General features: G+C 35.6%; 1 protein-coding gene across 1 annotated transcript in view; it reads right to left on the reverse strand.

Annotated features, from left to right (window-relative positions):
• The window catches only part of LOC149803740 (intraflagellar transport protein 140 homolog), a 107,471-nt gene that overhangs the window by 43,614 nt on the left and 36,104 nt on the right, over window positions 1-27,753 (reverse strand). The window contains exons 11-17 of the mRNA XM_089953498.1: window positions 23,572-23,682; window positions 20,645-20,723; window positions 18,579-18,670; window positions 16,819-16,946; window positions 9,334-9,451; window positions 7,269-7,435; window positions 1,756-1,930 (exon numbers count right to left, since the gene is read on the reverse strand). Of these exons, the coding sequence (XP_089809624.1) occupies window positions 1,756-1,930; window positions 7,269-7,435; window positions 9,334-9,451; window positions 16,819-16,946; window positions 18,579-18,670; window positions 20,645-20,723; window positions 23,572-23,682 (870 nt within the window). The remainder of the gene's footprint in view (window positions 1-1,755; window positions 1,931-7,268; window positions 7,436-9,333; window positions 9,452-16,818; window positions 16,947-18,578; window positions 18,671-20,644; window positions 20,724-23,571; window positions 23,683-27,753) is intronic.

The raw sequence follows: 27,753 nt of genomic DNA on the forward strand, positions 1-27,753 counted from the left end.
CTTAGGAAAGCATTCAATCATACACTCACGCATTCTCAAGTCCAGGAAAGCAATAATCATAAACATACATTCTCAAGTCCTCAATAAAGTAATACTCATAAACTCACACATTCTCAAGTCAACAGTAAAGCAATAATCATACACTCACACATTCTCCAGTCCTCAGTAAAGCCTATCATTGTTTCAAATTACTGCAAGTTAGACCCTTCAAGTCTGGGTGTGTTAGTTATCTACATCAAAGAAAACCACTTGTACATGAAAACAGACAATCCACTTAGCAGATAATATCAATAAAATAAACAAGATCCATGACTGCCCGGCATGTTAGATCAGCATCATATATATATATATATATATATATATATATATATATATATATATATATATATATATATATATAATTTTAAGCCATCTATGCCAGGATGCTTTCTGTCAGATTTGCTTAAGTTATACAGAGCAGTTTTCAAGTTGTTTAAAGGTTGGTTTTTTTGGGGGGTGGGGGTGGGGAATCAGTGGTCATATTTGATAGCTGATTGGCATCTTCCGAGCCTTTCATGCCAGGATGCTTTCTTTCAAATTTGGTCAAATTCTGTCAAGCGGTTTTAGGTTAGAAGTTATTTAAATATTTTGCTATTTTTTCAAACAAAAGCTAAATTTTATTAAGGATTGGAATCATTTTGAATAATCTGAAGGACTGTTTCACCAGGATGCTTGTCTACAAATTTGGTCAAATTCTGTGGAGTGGTGAGTTCATGCAGTTGTTTAAGATTTTTCTATTCTTTGAAATGGAGGCCTTAATTTATAGCCTATATACATCACTTGTTAGAACAAATATGAAAGACTTACCAGTATGTGCAAGGATAATTTCTTTCAAATTTGGATAAATTCTGTAATGTAGTATTTGAGAAGAAGTCATCAAAAAGTTTTTCTTTTCCAAGTAACAGTGGCCATATTTTATGCCAGACTGGCATCACTGAGAAAATCTAAAAGAGCTTCATGCCAGGAAGTGACGTTTTAAATGTGGTCAAATTTGTTAATGTGGTTCTCTGGAAAAAGTTGAAATTGTAATTGTGAGCACACTACACACGATGGATCAAGGATGCAGGACCATGCCATACACTAACTTTGTCTAATGCCCAAGTGAGTTAGAAAAGAAAACTAGTTATGGAAACAGTTGCAAATATTCTTTATTTTATTCTGACTTTACCACTTCCACTCCACTCCAGTTTCAGAATACAAAAGTCTCCATGCCTAATATGATCAGTGTCCAGAAGTCAGTGTCAACAGGGATTAGGTTACAAGCAAGATTATAAGATACCTCTGAAAAATTTAGTCTCGTAACCTCCATCTCTGCAGGATCTGAGGATCTTAAATTTCTGTTATCATCTAATCCATTCAATGTCATGAAACATAGAAAATTGTGACCATACTCCCTCAATTGCATATGCTGACTTCAGATTACGAGAAAAACCAGCTGAAGGACAAACATTTACACATGTATGGATCTAAATGATCATAATATGGACATAAAAAATTATCAGAACCTGTTAAAATGCAGATGTAACAATTCAATTGTGTTTAAACAGATCATCTATTATTTGTAGGTCTCAACTTATCATACCAAATTATGAACACCTTTTCTTTTTATTCCCTGAAAAATATACCTCATCACAAAGACCATGTAAAGGTATAGTATAGAAGGTCTTTTATTTTAAAAAATGGTCACATATTTAGGCGAAATAAATGCCAACTTACTGGTCCCATGTCCACCGTCTTTGTCAGATAGGGTTTCTTCTTATCATTCTCAACTTTCACTGGCGTTTTGGGTTTGAACTTGGCTTCGCACACCACCAGTTTGGGCTCATTGGCATCCCAAAAAAAGGAGATAGGATATCTTCCTGCTATGTCTTTTGCTGCTTGATCTTTTCCTCTACAGGAAAACAATAATAAATACATAGTGGACTTGATTTTGAGTTCTGATTTACATTTGAACATTACTGCTGTAGCTGGTAAATCAAGTAAAAAAGAATAGTTGTTAGTAGTCCAGAATTGTCCATACCTGAAATTCCCATATTTGTTATTTTTATAAAATTCTACTGCATAAATTATGTCCTACTCTGCTTAATATTATCAGTCTAATAACAGTCAGAGCAGGTATTACCTCTCCCTGATACGTAAGTGGAAATGACATTTCAGGCAAACAAAGAAGTCACCAAAGCATAGATAATAGTGTAGGAGATTAGGTATAGGTTATTAATGATCCTGTGAAATAAAAACCAACATAACTAATTCTATATAAAAAAAACACACCATGAATGACGACAATTATTGGGCTGATATTCAAAATTACTGCATTCCCATATAATTGCAAAATCTATGCTTATTAAGGATGTTTATTCTAAAAATGAAAAAAAGTTTATCAAACACTTTCTGCCCAAACCGGTAATTATTATATCTGAGAATACATTATGGTCATTTGACCCCCCCCCTTTTTAAATGTCACCCGTTTTCTATCCCCAGGCTCCTAACATAAGCCTCTGCTATCTTCTTGCAGTTTGATTTCTGTTTCATTGATCAGTAAAAAGAGTTAAATGAAGAAAATGAAAAACATGCTTTCTATTTTAATTCTGCAACCTATGAAAAAGTGACAACTTAGTTTTGAAGGTTTAAGATGCAAAGAATTTGCTTATAGATAACTCTGACATCATGTTATAAATACATGACTGTATCTGTGTAAATTTACAGAATCTAAAGCAGTTTTAAATGCTGTATAGGACTGATAAATAACATTTTATTTTACAGAGAAATGCATAAAGATTTATAGCCGAGGAATGAGGCAACAAATGAGTGTAATGCCATCATACTTAAATCCAGCAGAGTACCTAGATTTGTATCTTTTAAATTTGTAAGTGACACTTAAAATTGAGACTGAAACATTCAAATGTTTGCAGTTTTTATGTGGTACATTACATAGCCTTTGTAAGACCAAATGACTTAATAATCCAAATAAGAATATTTTCAATAATAAAAGTTAATAACTAGTGCAAATAAGTGCACTGCCATTTATAAATTGGACTGAGTGCAAAAGAAGGACCGCCTCACTTTAAACTGCCAATAATTATTCTCAATGTTTCATAAATGGATGTCAGAAACCTTAAAAAATCATTTTACTATTTCATTCAAATTTACATGAGACACAAAATTCTCTAATTTATCTTTGGATTCTTCATTCTGCACCCATCTCCCAAATGTGTCTTTTGAAAATGCACGTCAGGTTATTTTGCTTCTGTTGTTCATTTTTAACATATAGGGCACATGAGTTTAACAGTCCTCTATATAAGCACTTGTAGGGTATTGTGACCTACATAGATTATTTTTCTATAAGGTTCCATGACCAGGTCCTTTTGGTCAAGATTCATGTTTTTGAACTAAACTTATTGTGCTGAAACCATTATTCTTTATTAGACTTGCCAACATTGTAACCTCTGACCTATATAACCCTGAATCAATAGATTTCTTATTAACCTCAGTGCAAGTCTCCACAAACTTAAGTTTGGTCATAGAAATTACTCTAAAGCCAACATCTGTCAACACAACCAACTTATTTTTAAGCAACAGCGACCCCTAACCTATGATTTTCACCCAAAATCAATGGATCTTTTCTATACCTTATGTGTAATCCCTACCCCTAGATATGGAGTCTATTACTACAAGTATTTTGCAAAATAAACAGTTATCTTCTCTCAGCTTTTTACCTTAATCTTTGAGCTTTTGACTTCTTTCTTACCCAACACATAAGTTATCCACATACTTTGAGTACTTAAAGGTACATGGTCAAGAACTGAAAAATGTGTGTGGAAACTATTTATCTTTGACCATTTGACTCTAAAATTCACTGGCTTCTTCTGTACCCCATGTTTAAGCCATCCTCAAGGTTTGGCTTATTTCTATGAGGTTAAATGAATGTTATCACATGGAAAACATTTTTCTGAACTAAAATACTTTACAGGAGACCAGAAACCAATGGAAATATAGAATAATAATAAAAGTACTATAGCAGAAAACCTTATTCTGAAGTATCATCTGCGACCGTAATGCCAATATTTAAATATTGGCCTATCTTCTAGGAGCTGAATTTCCGTGACCTCGTATGCAAAATTTCCGCGCCTATTCGGTTACTTTCGGGACGTGACGTCATATTAGCGACTCCAGCAGCCCAAGTGGGAGTTGCCAGAGTAAAAGACAATACCGTTTTGCGTTGCTTACGGGTGTAATAGAACATTAAGAAAAGCCTGTTGACATAAAAAAAAAATCTTTTCCGAAAGATAGAAGCATAATGAAAGAATGGGTACATTATTACAAACGAGTCGAATTCAAAGCAACACCATACAGCACAATGTGCTCGTTACATTTCTCAAAGGAATGTTACGAGAGGGATCATGAAAAAATAGCAGCTCAAAGATACGCAAATGCTAGGCCTAGACTAAAAGTTGGCGCTGTTCCAGACATACCTTTGGACATTTTAAATCCTGGGAAAAGTGTTAAATGTGTGAGTTACGAAAACAGGCAGAAAGACGAGTAAGTGACCACAAAATGCAACAATCAATCCACACATCTTTTATCTAATAACAGCAGTGCTAAAAACAAATCTGATAGCCTGACACCCTGGGCCCCTTCTGGTTTTTGTTCCGGCCCATCCTGTATTCAAAGTGAGGTACCCGTCAGGCTTGTCGAAACAAAAATTGTTTGCCTGAGGAAACTTTGATTGCGCTGGTGAAATGAGTAAATGTATTTTCAAGATGTTGACATACATGCCTTAACACGGCACAATCTAAATCAAATCACCACTGTCCTAGGTGAAATTTAGATTTGATTTTAATCAAATGGAAACTTTTCTAAAAATAAGATTCTAAACCTGTCGTGTTTCGAGAAAACACGATTTTCAGTAATCTTATAAAAATTAAAAAATTAAAAAAAAAATGCATTGTATACATGTAGTATGCATAAACGGTAATCTGCAATAATTGGAACTGATATAAAACTATTCCTTGGGCAGTTTAAAAAGCAGCGATTAAAAAAAAAAGAGGTCAAAGTTTCACATTAACTGTCTAATAGAACGGGGGGGGGGAGTATTGACCCCCCCCCTTGCCCCAATGTGCGACCGCCCATTTGACATGCCTTTTCTCCCTGTGATACGCCTTATTATTCCCCCATGACAAGCCCCTTTTGCATATTCTGGTCAGTTCTGGCTAAATTGCAAAATAGCTAAAGTTTTGATTTAAGTAAGCAAACAATAAAGCCGGTGTGACTAATGAACATAATCTTTATCCTTGGATTGATCTTGTGAAATAGACTGCCCTTCATACTTACTTCAAAGAAACCATGTTCGACAGTGTGAGTATGCGTAAGCACCAGCAATTGATTACCAAATAAACGATGCCTATTTTGTTGTTACTTACGATGCCATGGACTTAATTTTCACAGTTCAAATCTGCAGTCACAAGTTACCGTACTTGTGGCAACTGTTTTTCACACGTTTTATGCCCCACCTTATTTCCTTAGGTTTAAGTCTTAATGCATGTAACACTGTTTGCTGAATAAAATATTTGTTCAGTATTAGTTCTTTAGGGCCACATATACTGCATGGTATATTTTGTTTTATTCCTTGTAATTTAATCATGATAATTAAACTTTTCATATACGGTAGAGGAATGTCAGGTGTTAACTGGCCAAGTTTCTTTGGCAAAAATGGAGATGCGATTTTGTTTGCAGAGAAAATTTCAAAGTGATCATTCATTTAAGCTAATTGGTGACAATTTTATTCTTTTAATTTTTTTTAATACTATAGTACTGTTGTAGTTGTTTAAAAAATCTGAAATTTACTTGAATAATGTTTAATCTTCACGTTCTATTTACTGAAGAAGAAAAAAAGAAAGAAAAACTGTTGTATGATATTAATTATATCGTCCAGTGCCGGTTTAGACGTGTGTGCATGTGATTTGAATTTTTAACGTAGCTTTAACAATTTTTCAGTCACATTGCTACGATGTCTGCAGTGTGGCAGTTTAGACTGTGGATTGCATACGTTATATTTATAAATGGTTTCGGGTTGGGTTTTTTTCTTCTGACAAATGAAAGTTGACAGACATAATGTAATAATCGGGACTTCGCTGCGCAAAATTGAGAGATATTACGAGATCGGGAGGTAGATGAGGAAATACCCCCAAAATCGGGAGGTTTTTCTCACGGCTTGAGAGTTGACAGGTATGAACTGTCCGGGCTTGTGGAATTTCATTCAGGACTTTAATTTATTTAAGTCACCAGCCCGGGGCCTGTGCCTAACAAATTTCTTTTAGCACTTACCAGTACAGTACATGAACTATTATATCAGATTGCAGATTCAACTTTGAATGTGCAACCCAAATGTGGTCTCCTGTCTGCCTCGCTCGCCAATGTTTATGTTTGTATTCAAGGACTGGCTAGTATAGCGTCACGGTACCACGTGATCTGTCGTCTCATCAAAACTCGGAAAAACTCGGCAATTTACGGAATCGTGGTATCTTCCACGCAATATAATCACTACCCGCTTACGATATTTAATTTATAAACATTGCAGTCGAATTAAAATCTGTAGAGAATTACATATGTAAAAGGAAAATTTTGATTTCTAGTCTCCTTTAAGTCAGTGAGCTTGACCTATGACCTTGTGGACCCTGAAATGAATAGTCTTCTTTCTTTCCAGAAGTGCATGCCATCTGCACAGTTTGGTAATTACAGATTGTGAGAACTCAAGTTACTGCATAGAAATGAAATTTGGTAACAGACAAAATGTAGGAAATACAAAAAGCATATTAAGTACTTTAAAAGTTTCAGTTTTATGAATTGCTCAATTCTTTGATTATGTCAGCCAGGGTTAACTTTGCTTATAGGATACACATACAGGCAACTATATCTAGAGCAATTCTCTTTATTTAACATAATATTGATAGATTTTCATATTAAGGCACATGGGAACTGATGTAATAAATAATCAAATGATCTAATCAACAATAAGACAAAGAGCTTGAATAAAGATTGAGGGCTGAATTTGGGTACTTGCACCACCTTCATAACCTGAACGCCTGCATCCAAAATATTATTGATTAGACAATTTTTTATCTTTTAACAAAAACCAGCTATCTGAATATGCTTATACATACCAATGGATAAACAGCACTACAGACAGATGGATTTGTGTACAGTAATGGCAAGCTAGGATTTACACTCACTTGTCAGCATCACTCATCTCAATAGCGCTGTCTTTCTCAGTGGCTGTGAGCAACTGGTCTGGTGGGAAGTCATCCTGCTCTCCCTTTCCAGTTTCAAGGTTGAAATAAGTTACCATATCCATCTCCAGGTCCCAGCAGTACAGTTTGGGATCAGGATGCCCATCAGGCTGGTAAGAGAAAAACAAAGATTGGGTACTGCAATTAATTCAAGTTAAACTGGAAATTAGCTGGGGCTGCAGAGGCAATGCTGCTGGGGGGAAGGTATGAGGTATGTTCTGAAGCTGAATTAGTAGCTGTATGACTTAAATTGAAACCCTCTTCTGCATGGAAAAATATACAATTTGTTTTAAATGAATATCTGAGCTACTTAGCTGATAAAATAAACAAAAGGAACAATTTTCTGGGGAAAAAATATTTATTAATTTCACCTGAATATAATTACATGCAATGGTTGTCAGCCATACTCCAAATCTGGAGACAAACCAATATTCTTGGCAAAAAATGTATTAATTTCATTTTCTACATCTCAAGTTAAACCATCTAGTGTGCCACTGTCTGTGGTTATCACACCTGGTCTTGGATTATCTATGCTCATTTGTTCTTTGATCTGTTATACTGTAGCCACAATGTAAACAAACTGTTTGACATGTCAGTTATCTGTTACCATTTGTAGATTGTACAGGCAAGCATCCGCAAAGCCTATCTTATTTTGTCTTCATTGCAACCAAACATTCAACATCTGTACTGTAAAAATAACAGAGCTATATTCATGCAATTTGATAAGTAGCATCTGCTGAACTCTCTCCACTGTTTGAACATGACTAGCACACTTGACTTGATCAATTGGGTACATTAACACTTCTCTCTGATAAAGACTGAAATGAGTCGGGCAGGCATTTCCAATATTACCAATTAGGAAAAACCTATCATCTTCTAGATGCAGACCTATCTGTATAAACCAGAAGAAGATAATCATAACTGGATCAAAAATGTGTGTGTGTAATTTGGATTTTTAACGCAGCTTTAATAATTTTTCAGTCATATCACTACGATGACTGCAGTGTGGCAGTTTATAGTGATGTCTAGCACTGGGGCATTATGTCCCACCCAGTCACATTATCCTGACACTAGGCTGACCAGTCTTAACACTAACCTCTTAGTGCTGAGCACCTAGTGAGGTAGCTATTAGTACCATTTTTAAAGGTCTTTGGTATGATTTGGCCGGGGTTTGAACCCGCGACCTCCTGCATCCGAGGCAGACACTCTAACAACTAGGCCACCAGAGCGGTCCTGGATCAATAGTCTCCAATGGAATATAGTGTTAAATTAAGGAACTATGAAAATTATTGTTTTGAATTTCCGAAAATTTAAAAGGTGATTCATGTGCAAATAAAACTGTGATTCTATTTGAAATCTATTAACTGTATGCTACAGAATGCAGTGGAGTGCTCATTGGTGGAAAACTAAATAGATATAGGTGGAGAATGGCCAATACACTTTGTGCATACTAAATTTTTCAATTATAAAAATTAACAATTTTAACACTTTGTAACTTTCCATAGCTGTATTTATCATGACTGGATACCATGCCTGCAGAATTGCTGATCTCAAGTAGACTCCTTAAATACCAAACAGAGAATGAGTGGTCTAAATTTTGATGTGTAACCTATATTCTGCTCTAAGATTTCACTGCTGTTGATTTAGATACACTACAGAAATCACAGTGCTGATACACTACTGAAATCAGTGCAGATACACCTTAGAAATCACAGTACAGAAACATTATTCAACTCACAGTGCAAATACACTACTGAAATCAGTGCAGATACACTACTGAAATCAGAGTAGAGATGCTCTGCAGCAGTGGTTCCCAAAGTGGGTGGTACCGTCCCCTTGGGGGTTATGGGATTACCGAGGGGGCACTAATGCTGAATAATGCTTGTTATGGGGTAAGGTGGGGGGTGTGCTGAGGACAACCAAGGGGATGGTGGCCGCAAAAAGTTTGGGAACCACTGCACTACAGAAATCATGATCACATAAACTATAGAAATCAAAAGAAACCAACCAATTTAGCTGAAGCCAGCACTTTTGATCCATTACAGTTGCATTTTGCTGACAGAAGACCACCAAAACTGGGAACTATTTCACTCAGGTTTTTTGGGTGACTGTGAGGCTTGGCTTCCCTGTAAACAAGACAAATCTTGCGATGTAGATTTCTGTGGAATGTATGTTGCATGTTTTTACATGAAGATTTGTTATAGCATACATATATATACAAAAATGATTTTCACAATGAAAATCCAAAATGAAAAGATATGGATGCACCTGTAAAAATTTGTCAGATGGATTTTTACTGAAATGACACAAGAATGTAAGCTTACCAAACAACAGCATTGCCATAAATTTTCAATACCAGGGTAATATATTTGAGGTTAAAAAAAAAACAAGTCTTTATTACTGCACAATTTTTCAAGGAAAGTAAAATGCATCTGCAGCAGACTGTCAAAACTTTTCCAACAAGCCAAATGACAATCTTTAGCCTGGCTTTGGTTACATAAAACTTGCATCAAACAAGTGTTGTTTGCAACCTGTCAATCTTTGACTTGCAGGTGGGCAAAGCAATTGTTCCATCAATTATTAATCATTTCATATAAACCAAAAAAAGTAACGAAAATGATGAAGAGAGTTATTGATATTCTGCCAATATAAAAAGAACTGAAGTATAGTTATAACTTTACAAAAATATTCTCAGTCAATTTTAATAAATGTGGAAAATGTTTTTAAAGTAAAATAATAATACCAGCCCCATCTTAATATGTTAGAATTACATGCAATGCCTTGTAAAACCATCCCTCCCATGGTAAAATAGTCATTCAGCACATATTTAGGCTCATTTAAAAAGCCAAATTACTAAAACATTAACTGTTTGCCAAAATGGAACTCAGACAAGAGTTCTCTACCAGTGCATAGAGGACTGGTACCAAATCACATCCATTGTAATTTATATTATAGTGGATGTGTATGCTTCTCCAGGAGTTTAACTGTTGAGTGATTGAACCCATACAATGACTGGGCAATTAGTACTAAACAAACATATTTTACTCAAAAAATTGGTTTCTTCTACAAAAAGGTATCGACTGTAAAACAAGTTTAGGTTCAGCATGGTCTGATCTACTGGAATATATCCTATTTCTGTTTTAAATATTTGATATGATTCGAAATGTGATATATAACAATAGATTAGACCTGGCCAAAAATAAACTTCTTCATATCAGCTCTTTTTTGGATGTTTATTATTTATTTCCATCTGCTTATGGAAAGTTCCTGTCGGTTACTACAAATGATCTTTGCCACGTGTGCGTTGAAGGGGTCCTGCACTAAAAATAAGACACTCTATTTTATATTTTATGTTCAACAATAATAAAAAAAAGTCCTGTTATTCTGACAAACCAGCAAGTAAAACAGTAAAATAAACAGGCTATTCATTCTAAAAAGACACTGCATGCTTATACAACTGCACATCAAAGACATTGCAGCATTACATTACAGTATATAATCAAGTACCTAATAATGAATACAATACAGTCATATTCACGTAATTAGATATGCTGCCCTTGGATAACTGTATCAACATTAGACACTGTAAAAAGGAGAAAATATGAACTAGAAAAAGTTGATATTTAAAAAATTTTTCAGAACAGGTCACTTTGCTCAAATCACTTGACCTGTGCAGCTTGGAAATTTGGGATGAGCACTTTAGGATGAGAGGTCTCTGAGCTGGGGTGATCATGGAGCAGTTGCACTCAGACATTATACTGGTGGCAAGTGTTATGAACTCATGAGTCAATATGTATAAGAAATTGAACCTGTGTTAGATTCTTGAAGGCTGAGCATATAACCCATTGAATCCTGGACAACACAGCCTGAGCAGGTATATTGTCCTTCTTTCTTTGAATGGTAAGGCAAGCAAGATCTTTATCTTTTGAATGGCCAAGTAGACTTCAAGGCCAAAGCAATCATGCCCACTCCTTTTTGAAGAAATGTTTCTTTTTGGTTTTGAATGGAAAACCTGCATGCACGGTTGTTGCACGGTTGAGGAGAAGGCATAATTTTTCCTGAGATACTTCACTAACAGGTTATGGGAGATCATCAATCCATGACTTATCTCACTTTAGAAAAGCAATCAGAATTAGTCTGCACTGGGATTCCCTGGCATTCTGAAAAACCTTGGCAATCAGGTCATAAGCATCAAGACCATTACAGGAAAAGGGTATTGACTGCCCAGGCTTTTGACTCTGGAAGTGGCAAGATGAAGGTTGAGAGATTTTGTGTTCCACCTAGTAACAAAGAGATCAATGAAAAGTCAACCCCAGTGGTGACAGATCTGACTGAAGAATGAAGGGTAAATAGAACAAAGAACCTGCCTGGATGTGATGGACTTCAACAGCTTTGTAGACATGACACCACCTGGAGACTTTGTTCTCCCTTGTAATCTGATGATATAGTCAAGTTGTCAGACATGGTAAGAATGTCCTTTTAAGAAAACTTCTATGAGCACTTCATACAGGCCAAACCTGGAACTTCTTTAAAGGAGGGTAGGAGGTGGGTACCCAAACCAGTCAATGCTAGCATCCATGCAGACTGTAATTTCTTACCATTGATCCTGCAGTGGAATACCCACCATAACCCAAGAGAGGTCCTTACATTTGCTCAGATTAGACTTCGTGTTCTTGAAACTTTCCTTATTAGTCTAAAGAACAAAGTTTTGGCAACATCTAGGAAAGAAGGATCACCTGGACGGGTCTCAAGAATAAATGGACCAAAGTGAGAAGATCAACAACTGTATTACAAAAACCCCAAAAGGCAAAGAATTTCCTGGTCTGAAATTGGGCTCTTTGAGCAAACAGGAGACATCTTGTTCTAGTGAATGAATGGAATGTTCTTCTGATGTTTTCACAGCTTATCATCTGGATAACGAAAATCAAACATGAAGCCATTCTGAAAACTGAAACAACTCTGTCCATGATTTTCAAGAAGACCCAAAAATTGATACAGAAAATAAGTGTCTACTAGTGGTACATGGCATCCCTGCTATGTAAACCTTAGAAAGTTATGGGAAAACTATGCATCTTTGCTGTATAAACTAAGTGAAAAATCTTTTGAACAGTTCTGAGATCCGATTTTAGCATCTCTATTCTGAACTTTGGTGTCCAAATGTGTTGATTTAGTGACTTTAGATCTAAGACTGGTTCGAGTTTAAAATTGGCCTTATGCATTAGGAAAAGTCTGGAGTAAAATTCTGGCAAGTTCGTGTCATGAACAATCTATCCACAGTCTTCATTTTACAGTTTTTATTTTCTATTGCAGAACACTAACTTTGTCAAGGTTTCCATGGATGTTATATGGAGGCCCTTTGAGACAAATTGCAAGACCCAAAGATTGAGAGTTTAGTGTCTTCCATTCTGTTGTGAAGTGCTAAGTTTTCAACATAGTTTTATTACTGGTGGCCCTCCTAAACTGGGCCATCACTCTGGAAAAGGATGGAGGATTTCCATGGAAGCAGTGCCTTGGGGGTCTTTCCTATTTCCATGGTCTCTCTTAGGAAATGACCAGGCTCTAGAATTATGGGACAGCACAAGATTTGTCTCTTTGGCAGCCACTTTCCCGACCTCCTCTCTATGACCAAGGAATAGGAGGATGGAAGATAAGTCATGATCTGAGTGAGGCCCTGTGATGATCACCTAGCAACACATAGATTGGACTGTATTTTTATCTGAGTGAGGCCTTGTGATGATCACCTAACAGCACAGACATAGACTGGACTGTATCTGAGTGAGGCCTTGTGATGATCACCTAACAACAGAGACATAGATTGTACTGTATTTTTATCTGAGTGAGGCCTTGTGATGATCACCTAACAGCACAGACATAGATTGGACTGTATTTTTATCTGCAAGCTGGGCATTAATGGAAGCAGCTATGCCACTGGAGAGGGAGTGCTGAGCTGCCACGTTGAGTACATACATGAATCTGTGTGTGTGTCAGTCGGGTTCTCAAAGGAGGAGTCTAGGTTATGCTTAAATTGCTGAAGTATAGCCATCAGGACCAAACTGAGCATGCATCCTGATGATATAACATTGTGAATCAGTTGTTACATGTTGAGATAGAATTTCTGAACTATACATGAAGGTTCTAACTGACATTCAATGTCTCTCTCAGCCTTAAGAAATCAATTATACGATGCCACTGATGGAACAGGTGGCAGCAGACAGAACTCTGGAGGCAAAAGCAGGAAAACATCGTCTATGGGTGCCTGGAAAGCTGTGTCTTCCCCAGGGATCACTGGATCAAAGAAGGAAGATGGCATTCCAGAGCATATGTCTTCAAACTCAGAAACTGCATGACAAAGAAGCCTAATGTTAATTAAGGCAGTGACAATGAGGTGTAGAGTCAGTCTGTGTTAGGACAGTGATTTCCAGGTGTTCACAATGACTGTTACTGGTTTGAAATGGGTATCAGGTGTCTGGAATTTGGAATTCAGTGTAGCTGGTACTGGGTTTCAGTGGGGGCCAAGACCGGTAATGGGCCTGTCCATGATGCTATCATGGGTCTGGTACTGGATACTGTTGGAGACTGGTTCACCAACTCTGATGCCAGTTACAATGGGTGTCCTTGAAAGAACTGGGGCTTTTGTGTATACCAGAAAGACAGATTAGAATACTCATTCCTGATTCTACAACACAAATGTCAAGACCGTGCTGAAGCTGTAATCTGAGGCCAACAGATGTCTGATGCTGAAGTCAAGTACTGGCTATTGAGAGAATTATCACCTTGACCAGAGTCTTGAATTCATTCAACATTCTGGAAATACACAAGTTTTCTTCATTTCTGATGCCATGTTTAACTTATTTAAAGATTAATCAACTGATTTCTATTATTCTGATTTTACACTGAGACTATGTATTGGTCTAACATACTGGTGCTGAAGTACTTTTCTTTCTGTGTCAACACAGAAAATCTGTTCAAAATTGTATCCCAGAAAATATATATTTCTGTAATTTTGTCAATATAGTTTGGAAAGTGGAAATTTGCACAAGAAATTTGTAACAATTCTTCAAAATTTAGAATGGATGGCATCTCTGGGGAGGCCTGTGATGGCAACTCTTCTATCCTTTACTCAATGGGTGATCTTGGTCATGTGGAAGTTGTCAAATGATGTGGCACAAGGCAACAGTGATAGCATCCACATCTTTGTGTGTGCATTTCTCAACACCCCCATTCAGCTTATTTTCTGCCAGCATTAATCTCTTACACACCCCACATTTAATCTGAACCAACAGCGTGAAATCAGTCAAGCATTACAATAAACTTACTGTGAAGTGGATGTAAGGAATTTTTTTTGTGTTTTTGTTGTTGTTCTAGGGTTTAACGCCATCTTTCAGCACAAGATAGGCTATACATGGTGGCCAGTATAACTGGTGGATGAAGAACCCTGGAAAACCTAGGGAAGAACCACCAACCCACGAGAAGCTACTGGCAGGCTTTCCCACGTACCCACGCTAGCTGAGCCTTGGACTCGAACCCACGCACACAGAGGTGAGATGGCAGTGATCCGGAACGGTAAGTGCTTTAGACACTCGGCCACTCAGGGCCCCGGATGCAAGGAATTAAGATAAATGCCATAGCTACAGATATGATCTTATTCTTTTAAAAGATCATTTACTAGACAAAGCTTACAAAATGGTTAGTACTCTGATGAATTTCAAGTACAGTCAAACCTGTCACTAGCAGCCACCTATGAGAAAAGGCAAAACTGGTCATTGCACTCAGGTGACCACTGTACACAGGTACACCTTTTAAAATTGGCTTTTGAACAAATACCATGCATCAAATACCATTATCCTCCTCCTCCTCATTATTATTATTATTATTATTACCAAGATTGTTTTACGTGGACTGTATAACAAAATAATAAATTACATGTATATGTTGTTCTCTGTGAAATTAGTCAGTTGCTCGACTCACCTAAATCAAAAGACAGTCGGCTTATGTGAGAGACCTACGATGAACAGAAAAGCAAAAGAAGCCATAAATAGCTATTCTTCGTGAACTATTAACCAAAACTTTACCTGCTTTTACACACAAGTTTTAAATACTAAATGATCCCTAATCTTTAAGAAAACAGACTTAACATGAATCTTTTCTCAAAGACAAACTTTTCTCTTCTGAGAAAACTTTAATTCAAAGGCAAATAGATGAAGATAACTAACTATACCTATTCTACTGGCAGAGAATGTGATTTCCACTTGTGCTGCAATAACACAACTGCTTTTCGGACCATCAAGTAAATGAATTGATTCAACCCTAATGATAAAACTGCCTCACTTTTGAATTTGAATATTGATACCTTTCAGTTACACTATGAATGTGACTGAACTATGGTAAGTACAAGCAAGATAGGAACTGTTTGCATAACATTTCACATGATATTCCTCTATCTAAACAATGCCTTCCTCAAGAAGCAAAATACTAAGCAGTCACTGCTGTAAACACATGCCATTCACTGCTTAATGCAGGGAAAAAACATTAATAAGTTAGGAAGTGCCTAGTCGCTGACAGCAGAAGGCAGGTGACCATTACACACAGGAAGACATTTAGGGAGGAAATATGGGGGGGGGTGTTAAAAAAAGCAAATTGTTAACAGGTGAACTCTGAGTAAAGACAGCCATTAGGACAGGTTTGACTGTACTACAGACCATAGGGTAGGCAAATTAAAATGATGACAATTAACCTACTGTATGACAAAGTTAGACAAAGTATTTATCTATGACGCAAAAAGAGCAAAACTAAGCATGAAAACAGATCAAGTATACTTAAATGAGGTAATAAAACTCTGGTAAAAAGGCACAAGGTGAAAGGTATTTGTGAGACCACTTGTAAGAGTGTGTTGACCTTGCATGAGCAGAAGAAATAACTGATGAATAATGGGATTTGGAATAAATGACTCTTATGGGGAGACAACTCTTGTCTGAATTCAAAGCTGAAACCATTTTAGCACTTTTACTGCAAAAACAAGCCTTAAGATTTGGATTACATCTTTTTTTCGCTGGAAGGACTGGATTTTCAGGTAGGTGCATGTACACCTAATTTATTATTATCTGCTAATGCATTTGAAGAAGAAATGAATTAATTTAAAGATATTTTATCAATATTTTGAAACTTACAATAAAGTCTTTACTCACATCCAGATGTTAATCTATCACAGAAAAGTGACTAATTTGAGAGCCATCTTTTACTGAGCAAGTTCCCTGAGACCTTAGCTGGATTAGAACTTAATCTTCTTTTAAAATACTACCTAGGGCTGTGACAGATGGTATCTTTACCAAATATGTCACCAAAATAAGACTCGAGAAGGTTGCTCAAATGAGGCTCAAAAAGCTAAAATTCATCTAAGTAAATGAAGTACACGAGAGTCAGTTTTCTTTATCATTTAAGTCTTTTATGGATTTCCATTAACAATAAATCTGTTTGTACTATACATGTGCCATACCTTCTGGAGAGATCAAAAACTTTGAGGATTCCAATGTCTGTTCCAAACACCATGTAAGAACCACAAACATCTAAACACACAGGTTGACCCTCTACTTCACTTAAATTTATCACCTGTTTCACTGTACCCTACAATACAGACAGAACATATTTATTCAGAAAAGTTTAAGTAATTCAGGAACAAAAATCTGCTCAATATTTATATAGATTACTATGTTTAAACAGGAAAGTATTACTGTGATATACTGGAAACAAAATATAGGTTTTGACTAATCACACCATTTTTAATAACTGAAATATCTGGCCATAGTATTGCTTACATATTAGGAAATCAAAATGGTCAGGAGAGGAAACTGTAATATCTGGAACACTGATAAATGAGAACATATAAGAACAGAAGTACTATCAATGTCACATTATATGCCTACTCTGTGCTTAATAGATCTCTGTGAATGCACTAGGATGGTATGGTTGATTTGGAAGATAATTTTCAAAAAGGTTTCAATGGCCTTGACCTTTGGTGAAAGTATGCAGTCTGGAACTAAACTTACTATGCTGAAACCATTATTTTCTTATCATACTTATCATGCCAATGACCACTGACCTTTCGACCCCAGAAGTTTCTTTACTACCTTAAGTGTAAGTCATCCACAAAAGTTTGAACAAAAGCTTAAAAAGAAAACAAGCTACTCTGCAAAACATTTTTCTATGAGCCACAAAGACTCTGATTTTTTGACCTTTTAACACCCAAATCGTACAATCTCCACAGACTGGAAGAAAAAAACTTTCACTCAAAGTGAGCATAACATTTGACTTTTTGAACCAAAAATTAATATGTTTCTTTATTAGCCAATGTATAAGTCATCCACCAACTTCGGTGAAGGTATATGGTCACTCATTGAAATTTCTGTATAAAAGCTATTTTGCTTCTTTTAGTAACAGTGACTCTGACATTTAGCCTTTTGATCCCAAAATTGATAAGCTTCTTCCTTACTCAAAGTGCAAATAATCCACAAACCTTTGTTCCAGTATCTGATGCAGAACCAATGTTATTGTGTGGAAAATAACTTCAATCACTTTGTTTCCTTTAAGCACAGTGACCCTGACCATTAACCTTATGACCCCCACATTGCTAAGCTTCTTCCCTACCCCAAGTGCAAAATATCCACAAAGTTTGGTAACTGTAAATGGTGGACAACTTGACCTATTGTGTGTTGAAATTAAGTTGCTAACATATGGATGAACAACATCGTAACACAATCAGCTTTAAGGTCAGCATATAACTGAATTTTGTCAGTATAATTTAATCTGGTCTCATTTTCACCCAATGTCTCAAACATAACACGGCTGGCAATTATAGACTGCAACTACTACATTATAAAATGGGAGAGCTGTATCATCAGGTACATCTGTACCAGCAATATGAAAAAGACTGACATTCAAAACTTCATGTTCAGTGTTAATATAATAATAATAATAATAATAGTAATAATAATAATAATAAACAAAATGAGTGGTAACATGTACATTGTTACATGAACAATCTTACTGGTGACTGTAGGTAAAGAGGCATACATGTGCAAACAATATTCCACTTGTGAAATATCACAGCAACTGTGATGTATAACATGATTTGACCATAAAATGCAATCATCAGGTATAAAAAAATTACCACTTGAGATAAATACTTCAGCAAATAATAAAAAGCTTGTCAAATACTTGTAAACCTAGATTAGGTGGTGGTGGTACTGGAGTTCATACCTGGAATGTTCTGACTTGCACCTTACCAAGCTCGATGCAATACACATTTTGTTCATAGAGACAAATTACCATGGCCTCTGTTGCAAAGGATCCTGCAAATATTAACAACAATTCCGCATTAAGGTGTTTTACCTCCAAACAATGTAATGATGATAAAGCTTTCTGCTTGTGCAGGTGGACAGGAATCTTCACATATCAGTGCACAAACTCTAAGCAAAAGTTAATATTATATTAAATCCATACAGAATATATAAAGGTTCATTTTTAGCATATCAAAGTACAAACTTTAGGCAAAAGGTAATACACTGAATTCATACAGTGTATTTAAAGGTTCAAACTTAGTTGATTAAAGTACAAAGTCATGGCATAAGGTAATATTATACTGAATTCATACAGTGTATATAAAGGTTCATACTTAGTACATCAAAGTACAAAGTCATGGCATGAGGTATTATACTGAATTCATACAGTGTATATAAAGGTTCATACTTAGTACATCAAAGTACAAAGTCGTGGCATGAGGCATTATACTGAATTCATACAGTGTATATAAAGGCTCATACTTAGTACATCAAAGTACAAAGTCATGGCATGAGGTATTATACTGAATTCATACAGTGTATATAAAGGTTCATACTTAGTATATCCAAGTACAAACTCAAAGCATAAGGTAATTATATACTGAATTCATAAAATGTATATGAAAGTTCATATTCAGTATATCAAAATACAAACTCTAGGCATAAGGTTGTTGTTGTTGTTGTGGGGTTTAATGCCATTTTTCAGCACACAATTGGCTATGCATGGCGGCCAGTATTAATGGTGGAGGAAGAACCTGGGAAGAACCACTGACCCACGAGAAAATACTAGCAAGCTTTCTCACATACCCACATTGGCTGAATCCTAGACTTGAACCCACACAGATAGAGGTGAGATGGCACTGATCCGTAACAGAAAGCGCTTTAGACCACTCGGCCACTCAGGGCCCCCTAGGCATAAGGTAATATTATACTGAATTCATAAAGTATACATAAAGTATCACCCTTACTATAATATTTTGATGTAGTAATACTTTTTTTTTTGATCATACTTTTCAAACATATTCAAAACATTCTATTACATTATTTACAAATATTGCTTGAAAAATGTAAAAAGTCTAAATGCATTTTCAGTTAATTTGTAAAATATATTTGTATGATTTTGCTCACTAACTTGTTGTCAAAAATACCATACAATGTGCGCCAATACCGGTCACCAATATTCCAAGTCCATGTTGTCTTTTTTACCAAGAGTCAATGATCTTAGTCCCTGGTGTCTATTTCTGCCAAGCATCTAAGATCTTTGTCCATGTTGTCTTTTTTTACCAAGTGTCAATGATCTTAGTCCCTGGTATCTATTTCTGACAAGCATCTAAGATCTTTGTCCATGTTGTCTTTTTTTACCAAGTGTCAATGATCTTAGTCCATTGTGTCTATTTCTGCCAAGCATCTAAGATCTTTGTCCATCTTCTCTATTTTTTACCAAGTGTCAATGATCTTAGTCCATTGTGTCTATTTCTGCCAAGCATCTAAGATCTTTGTCCATGTTGTCTTTTTTTACCAAGTGTCAATGATCTTAGTCCCTGGTATCTATTTCTGACAAGCATCGAAGATCTTTGTCCACGTTGTCTTTTTTTACCAAGTGTCAATGATCTTAGTCCCTGGTGTCTATTTCTGTCAAGCATCTAAGATCTTCGTCCATGTTGTCTATTTTTGCCAAGCAACAATGGTCTTAGTCCATGGAGTCTATCTCTGCTATGCATCAGTGTTTTTAATCCTTGCTTCCTTTCATAAACATGGCTGTACCTATTCTTTTCACGTTAACTTGATCTTCATAAGCACTGACTCAAATGTTGATCAGGATACCAGTCAGGGATCAGTTGGCCAAAATAATCAACATGGAATCAGTTTAATCCCGCCCAGTCCCAAATTTTCCAATCACTGATTCAACAAAATAATACAGGGAACATAAAGCTGCTGAAATTTATTGCATCATAAATCATGAATGAAATATGACAGGTTAATTACCTGATGCTTTTATTGTTGTCTTGTCTGATGAATATTCATAAATAATGACTCTTTTCCCATTCCAAGCTGCTAGAGAATCCTGAAATTACATTTAAGAATGTTTACCTTTTTATTGTATTTATGCAATAAATAACTGAAGAACTTAAACTATATAAAGGCAAAGTCAATAGAATAAGAAAGCATACCTATTTTCTTTAACTGTAATCTTTAACATTTACTGTATAGGAAACGTTATTTTTGTGGCATCCTAAGTCATATTTTAAATTATATATTTATATTTAAAAAAACATGATTAACAAAGACTGTATAGCCACTATGAAAGATGTCTAAACTGTACGAAATCAATTTATTTCATGTAAAGGTTAAATATGCTAAATATTTATAGGTTATGGCCCTTGAGTAACAAAATATCAGATAAATACTTTGGTATTGTTAGGTCCCAAGATCAAGATAATAGAGCTAGTGACCACCTTTTTCTAACCATCTGTCTGTTCAACCTTCTTGTAACCACCATAGCTCTGTAACTCATACCAATAACTGGATGTCAGTTTGTATGCAAATTGCTTACTATACGTAGACATGCCTTTTAAAGGTTTCATTGTATCAGGTGCAAACATTATGCTGGAGTTACTGCCCTTATCCATCACTATTATATTGTTGCTACAGCAGATGCATGTATCTAGTACAGTTAAGGAACATTCAAAACATTCTGATACAATTTGGTGTGTACATATATGAAACCTAGACATATTTTTGGGGTTTTGTCTCTTCAACTCTGTTTTGGACAGAATTTAAAAACCTTCAAACCAGAAGACTAGCTGCAAAATTTAATCAAGTTCTGTTCAGCAGCTAATGACAAGAAATCATTGAAAGGTTTTCTAATTTTCGTACCAAGTCATATTGGACAGCATATCTGCATCATTTAAGAAAAACATAAAAGGACAAACTTGGTCAAATTTTGTTGAGCAGATTTTCACAAGTCACTTAAAGCTTCTTTAGTAAATTTTAAAGGGCTTCATGCCAAGATGATTTCTGTCAATTTAAATTAGTTTGAGTAGTTTATTATTAAAACAGCCGCTGAAAGCTTATTTGCATTGTTTAGTAATGGCAGTCCTATGTGATTCCAGATTAGCATAATATATAAATCTTAAAGGCCTTCCTGGCAGAAAATATATAAAAGTTGATCAAACATTGTTTAAGGTGTTGAACTTGTGACCAGAAGTGTGCAGATTCATTTTCCACCATCAGACCAAGCCAGATCTGCAACAGCAGTCTGTTGCAGGGCAAGGCAAGTTACTCAGTGGTTTTTTAAAAATGTCATTGTTTTGTTTTTCCCCTATATTTAGTAATGACGGCAATATGATGTGGTAGAATGTATTATCTGTACAAACTTTAAAAGCCATCATACCAGAATTCTTTCTGTAAAATTTGGTTACATCCAATTCATCAGTTTTTGAAAAGTCATTTAAAGGTTATTCTATATTTTAATAACGGTGGCCATATTTGATGACCAGATCAACATAATTTGAAAGTAAATTAATGGTTGATTAATTAACTCTTGATCCCAAGATGCTTTCTGTGAAATTTAATCAAAGTCTGAGGAGTGGTTTTGAGATTTTGCTTCAAGGTTTATCTATGCTGTGTAACAGTGGCCACATTCGACAGCAAATTGGTATGAAACTTAACGGACTTCATATCTGGATGCATTCTGTAAAATTTGCTCAATTTCTATCTAGCAGTTTTCATGAAGGGGTCATTTACAAAGTTTTTTATTTTTAGTAATGGTGGTCATATTTGATGATTTTCAAATATTTGAAAGACCTTCATCCCAAGATGATCTCTGTCAGATTTGTATTCAATTTTTGATTAGTCATTTGGATGTTTTTTAATTTTTAAAAGAACCATCCATATTTGATGGCAAACTGGCATCAATAAAACCTGAAACGGCCCTCAAACTAATATGCTATATGTAAACTTTGTTAAAATTTTCTGGAGCAAGCTTACGAGAAGTCATTTGAAGGTTTCCTTGCTTTTAGTAATGGTGGTCATAATTAATGGCAGATCAGCACAATCTGTACAAGTCCTACAGACCATGATACCTTCTGTCAAATTTAGTTAATTTCTGGCTAGAAGTTTTTGAGAAGAGGTCATTTAAAGGATTCTGTCTTTTTAGTAATTCAAGCCATATTTACTGGCAGATCATTATCATTTGTGCAAACCTGAAAGGCCTTCATGTTGATGTACTTCGTGCCAACTTTAGTTGACAACAGTCTAGTCGCCACTGAGAAGACGGTAGATAGAAAAGATAAAGTAAAGATAGAAAATGCTGATGGGTACACAGAAAACATTGCATAATAAATAATGGATGACAGGCACAGGATCCTACCATAAGTTCGCATGGCCTCAGCCTGATGAGCTAAATATAATGATGGTGGAAGTGAGGTTCCTGAAACAAGCAACACATGCAAGCCAATGGTGCAACACATAGTTATGGTAGTGATAAGAATGTAAATAGATTCTTTTTGTAGACAAGACAGAGTACCTTTTCAAGTTTTAAGTAAGGTCAAATATTCAAAAGACAACTGTGTTCCATAAAGTGCACATCAAATCTTAGTTATTAACTCCATTTTTCATGCCAGAGACGTAACAGCGCATCTTGGCAAAATTTAAATTTTATATTTCTCTGTAAAACCACACTAATCTGTGGACTGGAAAAAGGTGAGTAGCATCAACAATAGTTCCTTACTTACTTTGATCTAACATTCCAAATAACAAACTCTCATGTTTGAGTCCTCCACCCCAAAGGTATGCAGTCCAACAATTTGTCATACAAAAGTTCCCAACGTATAACTAAGGATTCTAGATAAGATGCTTATTGAGCAATTCCTCACTGCTCATCTCAATAACTATGTACGAGCTAAACTTACCTTAGTTGTGTATAAGCCTTTCACTTGAAAGTCTGTTTTTAGATCATGATGTGTGCCATTAGAAAAGACCTCTACTGACAAGGAACCAGGTCCAAACTGTACAACCGCAGTCTGAAAAAGAAAAGACCTCTACTAATAAGGAACTAGGTTTAAACTTTACAAATGCTGTCTGAAAAAGAAAAGACCCCTACTAATAATGAACTAGGTTGTAAAATTGTAAGTATATATTTTGCCATTCTTATTACCAGCTAAAGAAGACAGTTTATGCCTTGTCACTTGCATGTTATTTGTAGGGACCCAGCATTTTATGAAATCTGGCACCCATCGCTAGCCCGAATCTGAAACATTGTATCAAGTTAACATGAAATGTGGCAAAGCAGCTAGAATGTGACAGTCCACAAAACATCTGCTTTAGTTCATTCAGAAAAACGAATTTAATCAATCAAAACGTAAAGCGCCTACTACGTGAGTGTATATGATTTTTTTACAAAGTAGTTCCTATTACAATATTGGGCAATCGTGAGTACAATATGAAGTGCAAGCGAGTGCAATATCGTAAAATACTTAACAATTCTGACAATGTAAAGTTAATAGAGAAAAAAATGAACATAGTTATAGTATAAAATACTCCCCCTTGCTACTGAATGACCAAGTCTATATGGTTTTATAGAATAAAATACTTCCCCTTGCTGCTGAATGACTATGTCTATATGGTGTTATAGCATAAAATACTCCCCCTTGCTACAGAATGACTACATCAAATTATTGTGTTACAGTATGAAAATACTCCCCCCTTGCTGCTGAATGACTATATTAATATGGTGTTACAGTATGAAAATACTCCCCTTTGCTGTTCACTGACTATATCAATATGGTGAAAATACTCCCCCTTGCTACTATATGACTATGTCTATATGTTCTTATACTATAAAATACTCCCCCTTGCTGCTGAATGACTATATTAATATGGTGTTACAGTATGAAAATACCTCCCCTTGCTGCTGAATGACTATATTAATAAGGTGTTACAGTATGAAAATACTCCCCTTTGCTGTTCACTGACTATATCAATATGGTGAAAATACTCCCCCTTGCTACTGAATAACTATGTCTATATTGTGTTATACTATAAAATACTCCCCCTTGCTACTGCATGACTATGTCTATATTGTGTTATACTATAAAATACTCCCCCTTGCTACTGAATGACTATGTCTATATTGTGTTATAATATAAATACTCCCCCTTCTTACTGAATGACTATGTCTATATTGTGTTATATTATAAAATACTCCCCCTTGCTACTGAATGACTATGTCTATATTGTGTTATGCTATAAAATACTCCCCCTTGCTACTGAATGACTATATATCGTGTTATACTATAAAATACTCCCCCTTGCTACTGAATTAATGTCAGTATGGTGTTGTAGTATAAAATACTCCCCTTTGCTGCTCATTGACTATGTCAGTATGGTGTTGCAGTATAAAATACTCCCCTTTGCTGCTCATTGACTATGTCAGTATGGTGTTGCAGTATAAAATACTCCCCTCTGCTGCTCATTGACTATGTCAGTATGGTGTTGCAGTATAAAATACTCCCCCTTGCTGCTCATTGACTATGTCAGTATGGTGTTGCAGTATAAAATACTCCCCTTTGCTGCTCATTGACTATGTCAGTATGGTGTTGCAGTATAAAATACTCCCCTTTGCTGCTCATTGACTATGTCAGTATGGTGTTGCAGTATAAAATACTCCCCTTTGCTGCTGAATGATTATATTAATAAGGCATTATTGTATAAAAATACCCCCTCTTGCTGCTAAATGACTGAAATTCTCCCCTCTTGATTCTGAGCTTCACAAAGTCAAACTCTATCAACCACCAAGAGTTGCAAGATAGTTTTGATGAGCTTGGCTTGCTTTGCAGACAGCTGATCCTTCCCCGAACTGCGAATACAATTAGACATTTTGTCTTCAAAAAATGAATCATACTCCCATAGTGTCAACATTCTAAACTTTATCATTCCCACTACCAAAATAATAACATTTTACATTTTGTACGGAGTAAAATTCAACTTCAAAGAAACCTTGCCGCTCATCATGGACTAGTCAATAACCTTTAATAAAGATAGCTTAAACATTTTCATGCAATGCAAGGCAATGAAGTGTCATAACTTCTGTTTCTTCAAAACTCATTTCTGATTTACCTGACTCCAGAAGAATTGGGTTGTTACAGTTGTGTACTTTACCTATGCAAATTCACCTAATGGACTCTCCCACAGCAGTAATGAATGAACAAATCGCTGTAGCTATTGTCAGTCAGATACGTAATCTAATCTGTTGAATTGTGGTTGTTTACCTCTGACTGCATTTATCTTTTAACTATATATGTGGCCAGTGGTTATAGTTTTCAATGAGCGTTAAGCATGAAGTGATGTGAATTATGACTGTATACTACAGGCTATATGTATATACTGCAGTGTCAAGAAAGGTCTCTCTTTCAATGTACAGACAGAGAGAGACAGACAGACAGACAGACAGTCATACAGATAGACAGATACAGTAGATAGATAGATAGATAGATAGATAGATAGATAGATAAGATAGATAGGTAGGTAGGTAGGTAGGTAGATAGAGAGATAGATAGATAGATAGATATATATATATATATAGGTACATATCAGTACTATATATACTATAATGTAACTACAAATGTGTAACATGTATACTTGTGGTCCCAATAGGCCAAGTGATCTAAGAATGTCATCTTTACAGATCATTGACAAAATCACCTCTATCCCATTGGATCCAGGCCTGGCCAATGTAGGCATGTGAGAAAGCTTGCCAGTTGCCTCCCATTGGTTGGTGGTTCTACCCAGGGTTTTTCAGGTTCTTACTCCACCAAATATACTGGCCACCATGTATAGACTAGCCACCATGTATAGAATATCATGTGCTGAAAAATGACATTAAACCCACAACAATTGTAACAAGATATGTAATGTAATGTAACTACATGTGTAACATGTACTGTAATGTAACTACACATGTGTAACATGTACTGTAACGTAATTACATGTGTAACATGTACTGTAATGTAACTACATGTGTAACATGTACTGTAATGTAACTACACATGTGTAACATGTACTGTAATGTAATTACATGTTTAACATGTACTGTAATGTAACTAAACATGTGTAAGATGTACTGTAATGTAACTATACATGTGTAACATGTACTGTAATGTAACTACATGTGTAACATGTACTGTAATGTAACTACATGTGTAACATGTACTGTAATGTAATTACGTTTAACATGTACTGTAATGTAACTACACATGTGTAACATGTACTGTAATGTAACTACACATGTGTAACATGTACTGTAATGTAACTACACATGTGTAACATGTACTGTAATGTAACTACAGTGGTACCCCGCTATAACGCGATAATTGGGGTCCACAAAATTGGTGCACGTTAACATCGGGGTCACGTTAATGCAGGGTTTTAAAGTATTTTACTTTTTTCTGAGAACAACTCCATGTATTCATGCCTAATGCATATGATGAATAGGGTATCAACACTGTTTACTATCGTGCCGTCGTGGCATTCAGTTCATCTATAATGCATGTAATTCCATTGAAAAATGGCACACAGACTTAAAATATTCAATACTATTTCTCAGATCATTGTGTCTGAATTCAACGTTTAATATATAGCATGAACAGAGTATCAACACCATTTACTTGCAGTCTGATATTGTACAGTCGGGGCTTGAAATTAATGCATAAAATATGTAATTCTATTGTAGAAATTGCAAACATATGTAAACTATTTTTAAAAAAATTCACACATCATTATGTGTTTGAATTCAATGGGAAAAATTAACAGCAAAATAAGGTTAAGAAAGCTGAAGCACATGTACGGTTCATTACGTTCCAGGGTCTATGAATGGTGTCAGTACAAATTTCATACTGCTAAAGTTTTCTCATATGCGTTTCCATGTACATTTATCCACTGCAAATGTCCAATAATTAACGCTTGTACACCTATTTGTTTGAACGACTACAACAAGAATAATTATCAATCAACACATGCTTTCAGCGTGCATATAACTTTTACTTCAGATTTTGTGAATATCGAAAGAAATGTGTGAAAACTACTATACTGATCAC

The sequence above is a fragment of the Sinohyriopsis cumingii genome, chromosome 3 (genome assembly GCF_028554795.1).
Source record: "Sinohyriopsis cumingii isolate HCF-2022 chromosome 3, ASM2855479v2, whole genome shotgun sequence".
Lineage (NCBI taxonomy): Eukaryota > Metazoa > Mollusca > Bivalvia > Unionida > Unionidae > Sinohyriopsis > Sinohyriopsis cumingii.